The sequence below is a fragment of the Ceratotherium simum genome, chromosome 11 (genome assembly GCF_057802395.1).
Source record: "Ceratotherium simum simum isolate JZ-2026a chromosome 11, ASM5780239v1, whole genome shotgun sequence".
Taxonomy (NCBI): domain Eukaryota; kingdom Metazoa; phylum Chordata; class Mammalia; order Perissodactyla; family Rhinocerotidae; genus Ceratotherium; species Ceratotherium simum.
In genome coordinates, this window is record NC_141910.1 from 36,175,424 (window position 1) to 36,192,542 (window position 17,119).

At 52.1% G+C, this 17,119-nt stretch overlaps 1 protein-coding gene across 3 annotated transcripts in view; it reads right to left on the reverse strand.

Annotated features, from left to right (window-relative positions):
• TTC7A (tetratricopeptide repeat domain 7A) overlaps nt 1-17,119 on the reverse strand; it is a 121,909-nt gene that overhangs the window by 71,189 nt on the left and 33,601 nt on the right. For all 3 annotated transcript variants that reach the window (XM_004436677.3, XM_087436812.1, XM_087436811.1), the window contains 3 exons: nt 4,117-4,195; nt 3,192-3,349; nt 2,549-2,612 (listed from right to left, as the gene is read on the reverse strand). In XM_004436677.3, the coding sequence (XP_004436734.2) occupies nt 2,549-2,612; nt 3,192-3,349; nt 4,117-4,195 (301 nt within the window). The remainder of the gene's footprint in view (nt 1-2,548; nt 2,613-3,191; nt 3,350-4,116; nt 4,196-17,119) is intronic.

Genomic DNA, 17,119 nt, shown 5'->3' on the forward strand with positions numbered 1-17,119 from the left:
AAAACTAGAATATGCATTTGGGGCTCAGCAGATTGGGGTAATCCCTTTTGATTTGGGGACAAGGATTTCCTCCACGTCCCTGGATACCTATTCCACTAGGTGGGAGGCCATCTGGGACAGGGGCTAAGATTGAACCGTTCGTGACTGTACCTCCAGTGCTGAGCATGGCCCGGCACGTTGGAGCTGCTCAAATAAGACTGGATGGATGGATAGACAGATGGTTAGATGGGTGGGTGGGTGGGTGGATGGACAGATTTTAAAATGCACTTTTGGCCCCCAAAGCTCAAAACTGGGTCCATAACACAGATCTTCTTCAACCAGTTATAACTCATGTCCCTTGCATTTCTGTGAAAGCATTTGTAAGGTTTCTATTTACCTCTTGCAAGACAAAGACTCCCCTATTCATTCTCATCACTCAGTCAGCCGGTAACAAAAACCATATCCAAGGTACCAGCCCCACACCCAGACCCCACGCAGGCTACTCCTGAGATCCAAACCACAAAATAGGGGCTGACGTGCTCAGGAAACCTGTAAACACCTTTCCTGGAGCAGCTGCCTTGGTGACCCTGGAGGTGGAGAGCTATGATGGTTATGCCTCCTGGTCTAGCTGTGCTGGAATAGCTTTTACTACAGCATAATGAATTCTGCAGGTCTTAGGAGAACCCAAGCAGCAGCCAAGGCAGCCAGCTTCTGTTCTAGAGGTTTCTCTCTCTCGTCTGCAGGCCAGACCCAGCCAACATCAAAGGGAGATGAGGAAAATCCTGCAGATGATGGAGGCCAGGCTGACCCTCAAGGTTCAGCTGAGGGGTCAGAGCAGAAGCCCGGAGGCCAGCACAGTGGCGCCCACACCTGATCAAGAATGTGACATGCAGGGAAGGAGGGTGCAAAACAAGGGCAAGCGAGAAGTCAGGGGTGGTCTGGTCACTGAGAAACTGCTCTGAGTCACAGCAGCTAGATCTAGAACCCAGGTAGAAAGCCCTCTGTGGATGAGACACCAAAGCTAAGTCCAACGCCAACACTCTCCCCCAAATTCCTGAAGTTTCTAAATGTGTGACGGGCTGGGTGTGAGCAAGAGGAAACAAACCAGCCAGCCCTGGAAGAATGCCTCCTCCCAGCTACTGTGCACACGGCATCTGAGCACTTCCTCTGCTCTGCATGCTACGGGGAATTCCCAGGACACTGCCAGGCCAGCTGGCCTGGACCCCCCTAGTCTCCTGGGCACGCCAGACAGCCACACAGCCTCTTGTAAAAGAGAAAGAGCTGCTTGGAAGGAAACCACACATTCAGGAAAATTCACCTTGGCTTCAAATGTGGACCACCTTTTAGAAAAAGGCCATTCTCCACTCTGAGATATAGGGCAGCTTGAGGGTTGGGGTGGAGGGGGGTCCTCCGGTCCTGGGCACCCAGATCGTTTCTGGTTAATCAGGGACCCAACTCATGGGATCTTGGTTTCTTAAACTCCACTTCCATGCACTGCTCCAAGATACCTTGTTTTAAAAAACCTAATTTCCAACCTGGAGGTTCCCAGCTCACAAGCTCTGACGGGCCCCTCCATCAGAGGACACCCCCACACCACTCCATGTGGACAGCACCTCCACATCTAGATTCTGCTGCTTCTGCCCACCCCTCCTCCATCTCCCTTGGACCAGACGAGGCCATCCTGCATCTCACCTCCTCCTGGACCACCCAACCACATCTCTCTCCTTCATTGAGCCTCCAAAGCCCATGTGTGTGTGTGTGTGTGTGTGTGTGTGTGTGTCTTTGCCTGTCTCAGGGCAGGGGAAATGGGTCTTGTGAAAAATCTAAAGAGCACTCCACACATGCTTTGTCCAGCACACCTTACCACCCTCTGCTTTATTTTCCACGGCACTCAGACACTGACACCCTGGGACTTTCGGTTAGTTAATTTATTGCCCAGCTCCCTCACTAGAATGCATGGTCGACGAGGGCAGGGACTCATCTCCGTTTTCTTTGCTGCTGTGTCTCTGGCATTTAGAACACAGCTGGCACAAAGCAGATGATCCTCAATAAGCAGTTGTGTGAAGGAGTGAATTCCTTCTGCAGGCACACTTACCTCTGTGAGTTACTCTCATCTTACAGGTGAGGAAACTGAGGCTCAAAGGGATTAGGTGAGTTGCCCAGGGCCCTCAGCTAATGAATGGCAGAGCTGGAACCTGAATCCGAGCCTTCCGCCTTGAAAGTGCATGCTCCTTCCACCCCCCCATATTGGTCACAGAACCCAACACAGAGCTGCTCAAAGTATACAACTCGCTTGCTGATAATCACCTTTTGTAATCCCAGAAGAGGTGGGTGGGGACTCCTTAGCTCAGTCCCTACTCATTTAGGGGCAGGCCCCAGGCCCCCAAATGCAGCCTTGTGCACCAGACCCACACCTAACGAGTGAGCCTCACCCCTGTGTGGCGGAGCAGATCCAAGAATCCTGCTTCAGGCACATCTCTGGGAGGCCTGCTCAGCCAGGACCTGGTGGCCTGTGCCTGAGCCCCCAGCCCTACCCCACAGGGCAGAGGAGGAAGGCCCTGGAGCTTACCATTGACTCACTGATGAGCAGCAGCAGGAGGGCCTCCTCAATGTTATCCTTCGGGCAGTAGAGGCTGGAAGACACAAACGCAGGGCCCTCAAGAGGCAGCACAGCGGCCTTCTGCCCTGGAGTCAGCCCCAGCCCTGGTAAGGTGACCCTCTCCTGCATAATTCACAGGCACTGGATACCGCGGCAGCTCTTTATCATGCCCCCAAGTTATGGATCTGAAAGGCTGTGGTGGGCGGGGCCAGAAATACTGCAGATGCTCCTTGGAAAGCAATAGCTCTTCCAGCACCCAGTGCTGTGTGAAGCCGGGACAAGGAGCAAGGAAGAGCGAGAAAGAAGCTCTGCCAGGCCCGTCCTAGACCCCACCTTCAATGATTGGCACCAACAAGAGAGGAGGTGTAATAAGACTATTAGGAAGGTGGGTAGCCCCCAAATAATCTGTGTGGCCTTTGGATGTGTTAGAGGATTCTCCCCCTAACCCCACCCTGAGACCTGCCTTCTCTAGTCTAGTTGGCTCCTCTGACGCTGAAGAGCCTGCCTGGCAGTGAGCTGTGGGGGCTGGAGGAGAGCACGGGGCAGAGAGGGGCCCCCAGCGGGACTGAAACCTGGGTGTGGCGTGAGACGGGTGTGGTCTGGCAGAGCTTACTTGTCTCCTTCGTAGAGGTGAGGTTTCCGCAGGGCCTGCGTGATGAAGGAGTTCTCCTCCTTGCTCATGAACTCGGGCAGCGGGTGGGACAGGGGGCTCCAGTAGCACTCCTCACTCAGGGAGTGCAGCAGGACCCCTGCCAGGTGCTTGGCTGCCATCTGGCAGAGAGGGAGGAACTCAGACCCAGGCACCCGTCGGCTCTCCCCTGACGCAGCCTGGAACGCCTTCCACTCACCACCCAGCCAAATCTGCCTGCCTTGCAACGTGCCACCCCGCCAGGGGCACACCACCCCACTCCCAAGGAGCCCCCTTGCTTCTCGTGTCTCCAGCACTGAGGCTACCCCACCCCCTCTGTTGGCGTTTGATGGCTCCTACTTAACCCTTTATCCTCTCTCCTCTACGAGACAAGAGGGTACATTTCCTCCTTCTCCTGACCCCATGGAGCCCAGCATACTCTAAGTATTCACAGGCCCTTGCAGAGCATACAGCCACGGGCACGGGTAGCTCTCTCTACCAGATACCATTCCGATATTTGATTCTAGAGTGAGAAGCAGCTGTTGCTCTGATTTGGGTGTGAATGAAAGACTGAGAAGGCAGGCCTGAATTGGGGGAGGAAGGAAGAATCAAGGTTATTTACTAAGATCATAAAGAAATCCCTAAGAATCAGCACATCACCTTGCTAGGAAAGGGTGGCAGTAGGTTTTAACACTGATCTAACGCTAGGGGCTGTCTGCAGTGCTGTGATAGAAGGATGCTTCCCAGGCTTAGTGGGGAAGACACCGAGAAGGAATAATGATGTCTGCCACGAGTAATCACCCCTGATTCAGGGGCTCCCCGCTAGGACTTTCGTTGTCTTCCACTGAAATCGACCCCTGAATAAACCAACCACAGCCAGCACCCAGCCCCGTGTCCTCCCCTGCGTTACCACTTTGAAGTTCTGAGTTGCTTTGGTCTCCACAGTCCGTAGGACCTCCCGGAGCTCTTTCATGCCTTTCACGATGTTCCTGTTGGGAAGACAGGAGAAGCAGGGTCATTACCAGCCTAGTTCACCCAAAGACATCCTCAGCAAACCTGCAGACACTAGGAGAAGGCTGCCTGAGTTTTATTTGAAAACATTCAATAATTGGAATGAAAGGTCAGAGCTGTAACACCAGGACCCCAGAGGGCCAGGACATCATCGATCAAAGAGCAGAGGGATCTTCTCCTCCAACACCCCCCCACCGCGTAACTCAGGCCTCTAGTCACCACCAGAAGGGAACCAAGATTATTTCAAACAAGGTGTTACCTTGGCCCAAGAGCCTTGGGCTGGGGTCAGACTTTCTCATCTGAGTCAGCCTCAAATTCTCCATCTTCACCCACCACACGCAGCCAACACTAGAATACACCCTCACCTCTCGGTCCCTTCCACCAGGGCCCTAGACCGGCCTGCGTCACTGGTCCTGGATGACCACACCACGGTCTCACTCCCTCCAGTCAGCCCTCTGAGCCTTGAAGTAGTTTTCAAGCTTTTTAAAGTGTGACGCATAGTAAGAAATACATTTGACACTGCAACCCAGTATACACACACATTTTTCTTAATAAAGTTGAAGTAAGTTTCTGAACACATTACCTAACTCTACTATGTGCAATCCACTCTGATATTTTCTATTTTACATCTCCCCCTATTCCTCTTGTTTAAAATCCTGGCTGCAGCCCTCTAAATAGATCTTGTAACCCACTAATGGGTAGTGGCCTGCAGTTTGAAAAACTGCTTCCACAGCCCCTCGAGGGTTCTACCTGACATGCAAAAGTCATCTTGCTCCTCCCCAGGTTGTCCCCTTTGTCTTCAGTGCCCCCAGGGCTTACAGAATCCAGTCTAGGCCCTCAGCAGGGCATCCCAGGGCTATCATGTCTGCCCCTCACCTCTGTCCCCATCTCATCTCCCACTCTTTTAAGTCCTTTCTGAACAATCGACCACAGTTCCCTACGTCAGATCTTGGCACAGGCTTCTCCCAGTGCCTTAAACATCCTTTCCCCTATTCATCCTTGAAAAAACTCCTTCCAACATCCCTTCCTCCTTGTGGCCTTCCCAGACTCCCCCCACACCTGCCCCTCCTAACTGCGTAGCACTTGTACCCTGTTAATTCCTCTCCTGAAGCAAGCACGACATTGCGTGGTCATTTTCCGTTTATAGGCTGACCCCTCATGCACCGAGTGCCCCTCTGAGGGCAGGGCTCCTGTCTCGTTCCTGAAGCTCGGCCCCAGCACAGCTCCTGGCACCCAGCCTATGCTAAGCAAATGTCTGAGGACTGCCTTTCTTATTTGCTCCGGCAGCTTCCTGGATCACAGCACACAAGGGAAAGCAGAGGTTGCCAGGCCAGCAAATTCAGAAATGAAAGATCACAGAGAGTGAAAAGCCAAAGCTGGCCACCAAAGAAGCCACACGAGCCCCTCCTGCAACTTTCATGCACAAAACAAATTCTTGGGAGCTTTGGGGTCTGGAGCTGTAAAAGATCAAGCCCCTGCCTTCTGGGAACCTCTGATTTCATACAAGCAAGCCCCAAATATGCAAATTACCAATAATATAAACACAGACCCTTGTTTGTAGGGCTGAGAATGGAGACAAAGACTCCTAGGGTGGAGTCAGAGTGACAACGACCTTCCCTAGTCTGCCCAGAGCTTCTGAAGAACTGGGGGGGGGCAAGCAGGACAGGACACCACAGTACCCTCAGAGATGGTTCAAGTCTGGATGTGGCTACTGATGGCCAGGTGGCCCAGGGAGGCGAGCTCACCTCTGTGGGCTGTGCACATGGTCTCCTGCTCTATAAAATCAGTCCGTCAGTTTAGATCAGTGTCTCTCAGACGTCTGTCATCTGCACACCACATTTACAATTTTTGCTACGAGCTGCACACCATCAGTGTTATTATTTATGCAGTACTTTTCTTTATATCTTCTTTCTTTTTACTTCAGTAGATATCTCACCTTAATCAAAAATACCCGAAATCATGGATTCGGTGTGCTGGTTATTTTTTTGCCAATAGATATCAAACACAGAAGTACGTTTAAAAAGTTAGTCTGTGTATCACTTACAACCACCTTGTGTATCACTGGAGGTACTCATCCCACACTTTGAGAAACAACGGTTTAGATCACAAGTTCTCAAAGTGTGGTCCCTGGACCAGCAGCATCGGCATCCTGGGAACGTTACTAGAAATGCAAATTCTGAGGCCCCCCCTCCAGACCTGTTGAATCAGAAACTCTGGGATGGAGCCCAGTATTCTGGATTTATCAAGTCTCCAGAGGGTTCCAATGGACACTCAAGTTTGAGAACCACTGGTTTGGATGTTCCCCAGTGTCTTCTAGTTCTCCTATTCTAAGAAGCCAGATTCCAAAGGGACAACCTGACACGGAAACCCCAGCTTTGCAGCCAGATCCTAAATCTGTAATCTTGGGAAGCAGGGCAGCCTCTCTGAGTCCTAGTCTCCCCATCTGTAGGAAGAGGATTCCTCATTTGCCCACAGTGCTGTCAGGAAGATGAACGTACGAGAAGCTCCAAGCACATCCAGACATGTGGTAGAGGCTTACTAAATATTAGTTATTTTCCATTCTCCTTCTAACTTGGGTCTTAAAGATCATATTACCTATCTTAATTTGCCACATTATTTTACATGGACGGTTAAGAGTAGGGGGAGGAAGAGAAGTTCCCAAGGGGATCCTTCAGCTTTGTGTCCATCTTTCTCCTTCCATCATCCCCTACCCCACAGGGGACATACAAACAGGATTCCCAGGTAGACAAACCACGCGCCTGCAGACGGGCTGGGAGCCCCCACAAGCCTGAGTCTGCGGCAGAGGCCTTTCAGTCCCACTGAGGCCTCTGCCTTAGAAAAGAACCCAGAGCTGGACAGCAGGCCATAGGCCATAGGCCAGCCAGCTGAGGGCATAGCCTGACACCAGCCAGTTCCAGGAGAGAGAAAAAAGACAGACTGCACGAGCTCCCAGCAGAGAGGAAATGGCTGGCTCTGGGAACTCACCTGCAGCAGAGTTCTGCCCTGGCAGCTGGGCCAACGGCCATGGCTGAGGCGGGCTGGACGCCGGGGCTACCCCACGGCCTTACGGCCCAGAAGAGGCTGGTGGCTCCCAGAACTTGTGGGTGATTTTCCACTCTGTGGGCCACCTGCCAGCCTCCTCCCTGGCAGCCTGGCCCAGGCTTCTACCAGGAGGCCAGAGCCAAGAGGGACCGTGGTCCCTTCTTCCTGCTCCAGTGCAAGGACTTTGCCTCTCTCTGCCTTTAGTCTCTACATCATCAACACTGGAAGAGTGCTCCCACACCAGCAGCACCGGCACTGCCTGGAGGCTTGGGAGAAATGCAGACTCTCAGAGACCCTACTTGCGTCAACACACACACACACGATGAAGGAATCAGAACTGCCTTTTAACAAGATCCTATGTCCAAAAAGTTGTGCATTTTTACTATTTTCAAATCTATAAGGGATTATGGTAATCTACAAGGGATTGTGGTATCTAAATAAGCTCCCAGGAATTCTTTAGCAAAGTAAATAATCACCCTCAGGCATCTCTTGGGCAAATCCCAATTTTTATTGAATGTCTGTAAAGAGAAAAACCAACAGAGAGGTTCCACTGGCCAGGGCTGTACAGGGAGAGATTCGGGCTCCCAGCTGGCGCTGACCCATTCTGAGATGTTAGGAAGGCCTCTCTATCTCAGCTCGCCCCTCTGGGAAACAGAAACCAGATGGGGTTTCTCCCCACAGCCTGAGTGATCTTGCCCCCAGTCTAAGGCTGCCCCTGCCAGGTGGAGCTGGGGCTTTTCCAAGCCCCTGAGAGGCCAGCTGAAAGATCTCTTTGTTCTGGTCTCTCACGCTGACCTTTCTGAGCAAAGCCGCCACTTTTGACTATATTCGAACAGGGCCTCGAACAAACCCTGGCCCAGAATCAGGCTGTGTGTGGAGAAGCCAAGAAGCTGCTGATTCCAACTCAAGTAAAGCCTGGCTGGCCAGGAACAGAAAGAGGAGGTGTGCATGCCAGGATGGGTCAAGGAAAACAGCTCATCTTAGGAGGCTTCCAGGTGGGAGGTGCAGGGAGGTGGTACGCTCCTCCGGTCCCCTCATCAGCAGCAGGCAGCAGCCACGCAGATTTGTCAAAGCGCCTCGTCTCATTCAGTCTTCGCAGCTTCTGATGACGTTGGTGAGGCTGGCTTCATTAGCCCAGGTACCAGCGCAACACTGGGCATGCAGAAGGCACTCAAGAAGTCATTTTCCAATAGGAAAATGAAAGCCTGGGAGACGCTTGCCTCTCCAGGCTGTCACTTACCCAAGGGGAGAGGCGGGCTTACTGGAGGCACAAGGGGGTTCAGATTTTACCGCCTTTTAACTAAAAAGACCCTCGAGAAAGACAACACCTGTTTTTGGACCTGGCACGGTTACACTTTCCTTTCCTGGCCATTTGAACTCCAGGACTCCCAGGACTCAACTAAGTCTCTACAAAGTGCCTACTGCAAGCAGTCCTTATCCTCACCAGGAACCCAACAAACACTGCTGGAATGAACTAAGAGACTGGATGAGTGAATGAACATCTTATTCACGGCTCTGCACAGAAGGTCTGTTAAATTAGCCACACTCTTGATTTATTCATAGCTTAAAAAGCATTTTGTATACAGTAGGTGCTCAGCAAATTTTTTGGTGGGGGGGACTGTGGTTTGATTTGAACAGAGAAGGAGAAACTGCATGGGATTTATGGTTGAATGGAACCTAAACAGACACTGGTGCCTATGATCCTGACCAGAAGTCCCCGTTTCAGGGTTGGCACTGCTAATTGTGTATGAGAGGTTTCTGGTCAAAAACCCACAAGAGCACAGCCAGCTGGCAGATCCCAACAGCTGGAGGGTTGAATCAGGAGTCAAGGTCAGGTGAAGTTCAAATGGTTATCAAGCTGTTCACTCCCGCCATAGACCCACAGCATCTGTTTCAAAAACTAAAGCTCTTGTCTTCATCCCCCAGCCCCAGAAAAAGGTTGTGACCCTTCCCTTGTTGGGCACTGGGGATGTCCAGGCAAGGGGATCTTTCCTTTCTAGTGAGGTGAAGGATGGACAGTGGGTACTAACAATAAATAAAGGCTGTGCATTAAGAGAGGACGGAAGGGGCCCCAGTGGGCCTCAGAGCTCTCCCTGTGCTCCCAAAGCATGACATGGACCACCGGGAGGATCTCCTGGGCTTCTTCTTTGGGTGATTCCGGCCCCTGATCCCCTTTAGAGCAATCTGTCTCCTGTCCTCACCCAACGCTGCAGATACGGGGTGGCTGCAGAGAATCAGACAAAATTACTGCTGATTGGACACACCCACCACAGGGTCATACCAAACAGCAGGCTAGGTTTTCTAAGGGGCTTCCTCATTTAGCAGAGGCCCCCTCCCTCCATAGCCACCTGCAGCCCAGGCTGCCTTAGCTGCCTCTCCGACTCAGCACCCAGCTGGCAAGGTGGAGGGCGCACACAGACACAGACACACACATACACACACACATGCACACACACACATGCACAGCAGAAAGGGAGAGTGCTTTCATAAGGCTGAACAACCTGCCAAGCCCCGGGGAACTCCCTAAGAAAATACACACTCCCTTCTCTATTGTTTGGTTTTGGTACAATGAGCACATATTGTTTTAGTAATTAAAAAAAAAATTTTTTTTTAAAGAACGTGCACAAAACATATAGCCCACCTGGTTCAACACACATGGCCCAAGCTCACTCCCAGCCCTGAGCCAAGAATGGGCTCTGCCAGGTCTGGGCAGAAGGAAAGGCAAAAACCACCCCAAAGAGAAATGGCCCCTTGCCCACTCCAGGGGAAGGAGCCAAGCTGGCTCACGTTCTTGTTCTTGGGAGATGCCCAGAGACTCCGTCCTAGTGAGGTCAGGGCCACCGACAGGGACAGTCAGCTTCCCTGGCATTGCATCGCCCCCCGCTCCCCTTACTGCCTCACCCCTGGAGCTGCTTCACGCAAAGGAGAATCAAGCCTCCTCCACAGCCAGCACCCTGGGCCCAGCTGCCATTGCCCACCCAAGAATGTGTCAGAAAGGTGCCCCCTCCTGGCGGCTGGCGTCGGCAGCACAGCCCAGCTCGAGGCTCTGACAGAGTCCATGGCTGCCCTCTGGTGGCAGCGAGGGGAAGTGAACCCCAGGCGTCCCAGGCCCCTGCCCTTTTGGAGGGGGTGTCCCAATTCCTGATTGTCCTTTCAGGCTAGTCCTTTCAGTTCCAGGTCAATTACGAACCCTGTCATCAGCCACAGAGCAAGGGGCAGGAGTCATCGGGGGGAATTAAGTGCTGGATAAATAGGGCAAGGCCCTGGAAAAAATTAATGTCCCTCAGACACTGAATGAGTAACTGGCCAGCGGTTTCAGACACAGCCAGCGTGAGGGAGGCCCAGGCTCCGCTGAAGCTCAGAAAAAGGAGAAGCGCTGTCTGGAGGTCAAGCAAAGGTCACCCACTTTACACTGTGGAGACCACCACACCCTTTAAACTATGTCAAATTCTCAACTGGAGGGACTAGGCTGGACCCTGGGAGCAAGCACTGCTTGTGGCCATCTCACCCCAGGGGCACAGCACCTCCTTCTCAGCAGGGGCTCCTCCCACGTCCACCCCAGGCCCACATGGGCACGAGCTCTGGCTCTCAGGCTCTAGCCCAGAAGCAAGTCCCACCATCTCTCCCTGTTCCTTAGGCCCTAAGGAACCTCTTCTAACACCCGAGCAGCACCTCAGCCCCTGGCTCCACTCCATCTGGCCCCCAGGATGAAGTGTCTCCTCGGAGCCCACCCTGTCCCAGGCAGCACCCCCACCTCCCTGCCTTTTCTTCCTCCCTACACAGAGCACTGTCTGAACGTCTACATTTGGCTCCTTCGTTGTCCACTGGGATGTAAGCTCCATAAGGAGGGACCTCATCTGTTCCCAGCTCCAGCCCCGCGAGTAGGGTGGGGCGCCTGGCTCACGGTGGGCTCTCAGAGGCTGTCTGCGAAAGGAACTGCTGGGCTCCTCTCTGGGCTGTTTCACCTTAGTCCCACTCCTCCGCTGAACACGGGGAAGGGTTTCTCCCCCTTCCCAAACACCCCAAGCCCAGGCCAGTGGGGGTGAATTTAACCAGCAGGAAATGGCTCTGGAGCCCTTTATGAGACTTTTCAGAGCCACCCTGGAGAAGATGACCCGACCTCAGGTATGTGGGTCCTAATCTCCCCCGGAACTTTTGCTTTACCCACCTTAGGCTAAGACAGTGGCTCTCAACTGGGGGCAATTTGGTCCCTAGGACATTTGTCAATCTCTGGAGACATGTTTAGTCTCACACTTGGGAGCGGAAGGAGCTATTGGCATCTAGTGGCTGGAGGCCAAGGATGTCGCTAAAACCTACAATGTATAGGATAGGCCTCCACAACGAAGGGTATCTGGCCCAAAATGTCAAGAGTGCTGACGTTGAAAGACCCTGGGCTAGAGTAACTATATATTTTTAAACTTCCTATAACAACGAATGTATAAGAAAAATACTAGAACTGGTGATTCATCTAGGAAGATGTAACTTTGACCTGAAGACCATAACGTGTGATGACAAGAGCTCACTGATGTGGACCCACAGGTGGGCGGGTGGTATGCTGGGCCCGGGACTGTATAACGAGCACGGCCTCGGGCTGTGGGGTTGGACAGACCCAGTTCAGCACCAGGTTTGCTGGCCAAACCACCTGTTAGCCCTGTGACTTTGGGCAAGTTCTTCAGTAAAATGAGGATGTTATTAGTTCCTGCTTCACAGGTTTACATGTAAAGGCATTAGCATTCTGCCTGGCATGCAGTAAATATTCAACAAATACTAGCTACTATTAAGAGGAAAAGTGTAAAGATGTTATTTAAAGCCCAGCCAGACACACAGGGCTCCAGCCCTGCTTTACACATCCGTCACATCCAGGGCCACTTCTGGGCTGTATGTGGCCACAGGAAACAGAGAGAGGGGCTGAGTGGCTGCCACGTGTCCTGGGACCGCTGCTCACACTCAGGCTTTCAAATGTTTGGCCTGCTGCTTGGAAAGAAATGATGATTCAATTTCCATTCCTCTCTATTTGGGAGGCGAGGTGGGGGCTGGGGGAGGAGAGTCAGCATCCTGGCTCGAAGGACTGAAATTTGTGCTTCAGGAAGAAAAGAGGAGGAAGGGAGGGGAACAGAGTAAGAGGAACAGAAAAGTAACTGAAATCACTTGGGCTTTCCTGGAGGGGTGATGGTCGGTTAATGCCTCTGCCCACCCTTGGCCCCACCACCACGCACATACGTGCACACACACACACACACACACACACACAACCTGAATGTGCAGAACGAAGACAGAGGAGGAGACAGGCCCCCTCTGGGGAGGAGTGGTACCGGCTTCAGGAGGAGGAGCCCCCCTCTGAGAACGGGGACTCGTCCCAAATGGCAAGGAGCACCCTGACTCAGCATACCAAGGATCAGCCCCAACATCACCAGGGCCCTGTCCTTCTCCCACACACCCTGCAGGCTGTCCAGGCTGGCTTTCCACACCCCCAAAACTGGAAACGGCATGGGTTTCCAGGCCACTCAGATCTGAAGCTGGAATCCCAGGGGGCGAGGTCGGGCAAGTTACTCAACCTCTTTGGGCCTCGCCCCCTCGCTAGTGAATTGGGGTCACACGACCTCCTTCACAGAGCGTTGTGTGCTGAGCACGTGGTGCAGCCTGGCACACGGCAGGTGCTTGATAACTGCTGGTCTTCTCCCTCCTTCTCTCCTGGCTGTCCTTGACGTTCACCTTAACCCACCACACCTGCAGAAATGCAGTGTGGGGAAGGGAGTGGGCAGCCCTGAGGGGTGGAGGTGGGGGACCTCAGTGGAGAAGGGTTTACAGCAATATCTCCAGTGCTCTGAGTTCGGTACTCAAGTGTCTCTTCATTCCCTCCCTCTCCTTGGACCCTGACACCCCCTGGGATGCAGGACAAACAGAGCCCCCTGTTAGAGGGGAGGGGCATAGGAGGAACTCACGCAGGGTCACTGAGTGGCCCCCCACTCCCAGGCCCGGCCCTGACAGCCTCCAGACGGCGAGGGCGCCCTTCAAACCACCTACTACGCACGAGCACACTCAGGGGAACAAATGCTAGGCTGTGAGCACCTTGGAGGTGGCAGCAGGGTCCTATTAACGCGGTGGGCAGTGTAGCCTAGTGGTTAACAGCGTCAGCCAGGACCTGTACACACAATCCTCGCTCCACCCAGAACAAGTCACTTATGTTCTCTGTGCCTCAGTTCCCCATCTGTAAAATGGGGATGCCAACTAACTACAACACCTACTGCAGAGGGCTGCCGGGAGGACTAAATACACGTGCGAGCAAAGCACTTAACAAGTGCCTGGCACAAATTTACCACTTAATAAGTGGCACGTACCAGTACAACATTTGTTGAATGAATGAAGGGGACAGAACACTGAAATCAGAATTGTCCCCTCCCCACAAAATCTATTCCACAGGGCTCCCACACAGAAGGAGAAGAGCAGGTCCTCTCCTACAAGAGGGTTGGGAGGGGGTCCTTCTTAAATGTAGAGCGGGTGTCAGCAAACGGGCGTCAGCAAACTCTTTTGTAAAGGGCACAGAGAGTAATATTTTAGGATCTGCCATACGGTCTCAATTACAACTACTCAACTCTGTGGGTGACAATGGGCGCGTCTCTGTTCCAATAAAACTTGATTTGCACAAACAGGCTGCAGAGGTTCACCTTCCCCAGGCTCACACTGGGCTTCGCGGTTCGGACGAGCCTTTGGGTAACAAGCCCTGCCCCTCCTTCCAATCTCTGCAGGCAGGGGCCGAGGGTCCCTCATTCATCCCAGAGAGCTCACAGCTGCAGGCGGAGGGGTTCCCCAGGGGGAGGGGGCAGAGCCAGGAAAAGGGCAGTTACAAGCTAGAGAACAGCCGCCTGGTGGCAGCCGCCTGGCCTACAAAAACAGGAACCAGCCCGTTGGGCCACCGTCTCTCTGAAACTGAAGTTCAGCAACCGAAAAAGGACAAAAAAACAGCAGATGGTGGAGGTGGGGCAGAGGTGGTGTGCTCCCCAGAGTCCCTGCGACACGCCCCCGGCCCCAGCTCCATGGCCGCAGGGTGGTCTGGGGAGCCCGGGCTCTGGAGCCAGCCCCCCACCTTGAGGGGTGAGCCACCTCTGCTCTCTGGGCCTCTCGAGCCACATGTCCCAAACGGGGACACCACCGCCTCCCTGGCCTAGCACTTGAGAAATGAACACACACAAAAAAAGAAAAACAAAACAAAAGGTGTAAAGTTCAAGCTCGGGCAAGCAGCCTGTCCAGCTGTGGCTTGCACAAAACATACAAATAAATGATAATAAACCCTTTGATGAATCAGGTGCTCTGGTGGGTGTTCACGTATGAGGAGAGAGCAGGGAGACAGCCTGGTTCCTGGTTGGGACCCTTCTTTCCACCTGTTCTTACCATGAGGAAGGCAGGGACTGTGCGACACCTCCACCTCGTCTAACAGCCAGGGCCCACGCCCACCTACAGCCATCTCAGCCACCCTGGGAGGGTCCTCACCATGCGCGCTCCGAATTCTGGGCATGGGACTCTACTTCTCCTCTTCCAGGCAGTTGAGCACTGAAGCTCAGGGCTTCCAACACCCCGAAAGGGATGGAGCTCTGATGGGACAGGGCTGCCGGCTGGACAGGGACAGCCGCTGGATGGAGAAGCTGCCTGGGCCAGAACCCTATGTTTCAGCCCAACTGCTCCCCTTGGAATCCCAGAGCACTGGTTCCCGAAAAGTGGTCCCCACAGACCCACCCCCAAACAAGGGTTCCATGTCAAACCCTTTACATGCCTTTGCCTCCTCCTGGAAATGGACTACCCTCATTCATGCTCCTTCGAGTTCCTATTCTGGAGGGTCTGGGAAGTCTTCAACCCACTGTTACCCAAACTTATTTGGCCAAGGACCCTCCTGCAGATCCCCTTCCTGGAACCTCGGTCTCCTCCTACCTCCTCCTCCCCTCCCAGACTCCTCCTGCCTCTGGGAATCCCCCCTCCCACAGGGCTCAGCTCAAGGCTGAGGTCCTCGTGATACGGCCCACCTAGCCCTGAGCCAGCCTGCAGGAGTGGGCTCAGCCACCTTCCCCTTGACTCCCACAGAGAGCAATGTCATGGGGAAGAGAGAGGAGCAGGAACACGAAAGAGGCTGGCAGCCCAGCCCTGAGCGGAATGAGCAGGCTACAAAGCAGCATCCCTCTAGGATACTATTTTGTTGTTGCTGTTTAAAAAAGGAAGGAAAAAATATACCTGCATATCCATAGATAGAAAAACATGAAAGATACATAGTAATTATCTAGAGCACAGGGTCTGGGATGTTTTTCTGTAAAGGACCAGATAGTAAACATTTTGGCTTGGAGTCACGTAACTCTGCAGTTTGCTCTAAAGCAGCCATAAAAATAGATGATACCTAAATGAGTGGGCAAGCTGTGTTCCAATAAAATTTTATTTACAAAAGCAGGCGGATGGCCAGGTCAGAATTTGCCAATCCTTGATCCAAAAGTTGAATATGTGATTTTTATTTTTCTATTTTATATTTTTATGTATTTTCCAAAGTTTCCACTATAAACATTATTATTATACTATTTATGTAAACTGGGAGGGGGAAGGGATCTATAAATTATATATTTTTTAAAGGTGCAAACAGTTCTTAACACATAAAAATATATTAACCTCACTCTTCAGAAAAACGCAAATTTAAAATGACGCTGAGATACCATATTTCACCAATAAAGATCAATAAAACATCAAAACACTTGCACTGTGTTGCGAGTGTTTATGAAGCTGCCTTTCTCACACACCCTGCTGGAAGAGAAATTGGCACAGCCCCTACAAGGCCCAAGTTGGCCATCTCCATCAAAACGACCTTTTGACACCGAACTTCCCTGTCTAGGAAATCACCTTACAGACAGACTCCCACTGTGAAATAACGCACAGGCATGGTTCTGTTCTGGACTCTGGGCCATGTTGAAAAGAATCCAAGTCTAGAGGAGACCTAGTTGTCCACTGGTTGGAAATGGAGTAAACAAAGTAAATGACATTCGTAGCATGGGATACTATGGAATACTATGCAGCGGTGCAAAAGAAAAGGCATTTCTGACGTGGAACAATCTTCAAGAGATACACCTGAAATAAAAAAATGGGGCCGGCCTGGTGGCCTAGCGGTTAAGTGTGCATGCTCCGCTTTGGCAGCCCGGGGTTCACAGGTTTGGATCCCCGGGGGGCGCACTGATGTACCACTTGTCAAGCCATGCTGTGGTGGCATCCCATATAAAGTGGAGGAAGATGGGCACGGGTGTTAGCCCAGGGCCAGTCTTCCTCAGCAAAAAGAGGAGGATTGGCATCGGATGTTAGCTCAGGGCTGATCTTCCTCACAAAAAATAAATAAATAATTAAAAAATAAAATAAAAAAATGCAAGGGGCAGAATACGTATAGAAAAAAGGGGGAAAATAATATACATATACAATCGCTTGTGTATCCTGCTGATTATCTTAGAATGACATAGAAGACTAGTACAACTGACTATACAGGAACCAGGAGGCAGAGGATGGAGGCAGAAGGGAAACTTTTTACTGTCTATTCTTTTGTACCTTTTTAATTTGGTATCATGTGCAAGAATCCCCTATTAAAAAAAAATGTCAAATTAAGAGAACGAATAAAGTGAAATTTAACAAAATAAATCAGACCAAAAATGAAATTTGGGCTTCAAAGGACTCCAGCCCGTCAGAGCAAAGAAAGCTCCGTGATCCTGATGCTTAGTTTCCTCACCTGTGAGAAGGAGGTAATACCTGTTTGGCTGACCCACCACCGCCTTGGAGGCTGGAGTGAGAGACATGTGCCAAGGCTCCAAGGTGACCGGCTGCACTCAGCATATGTGAGTCCCTCCACT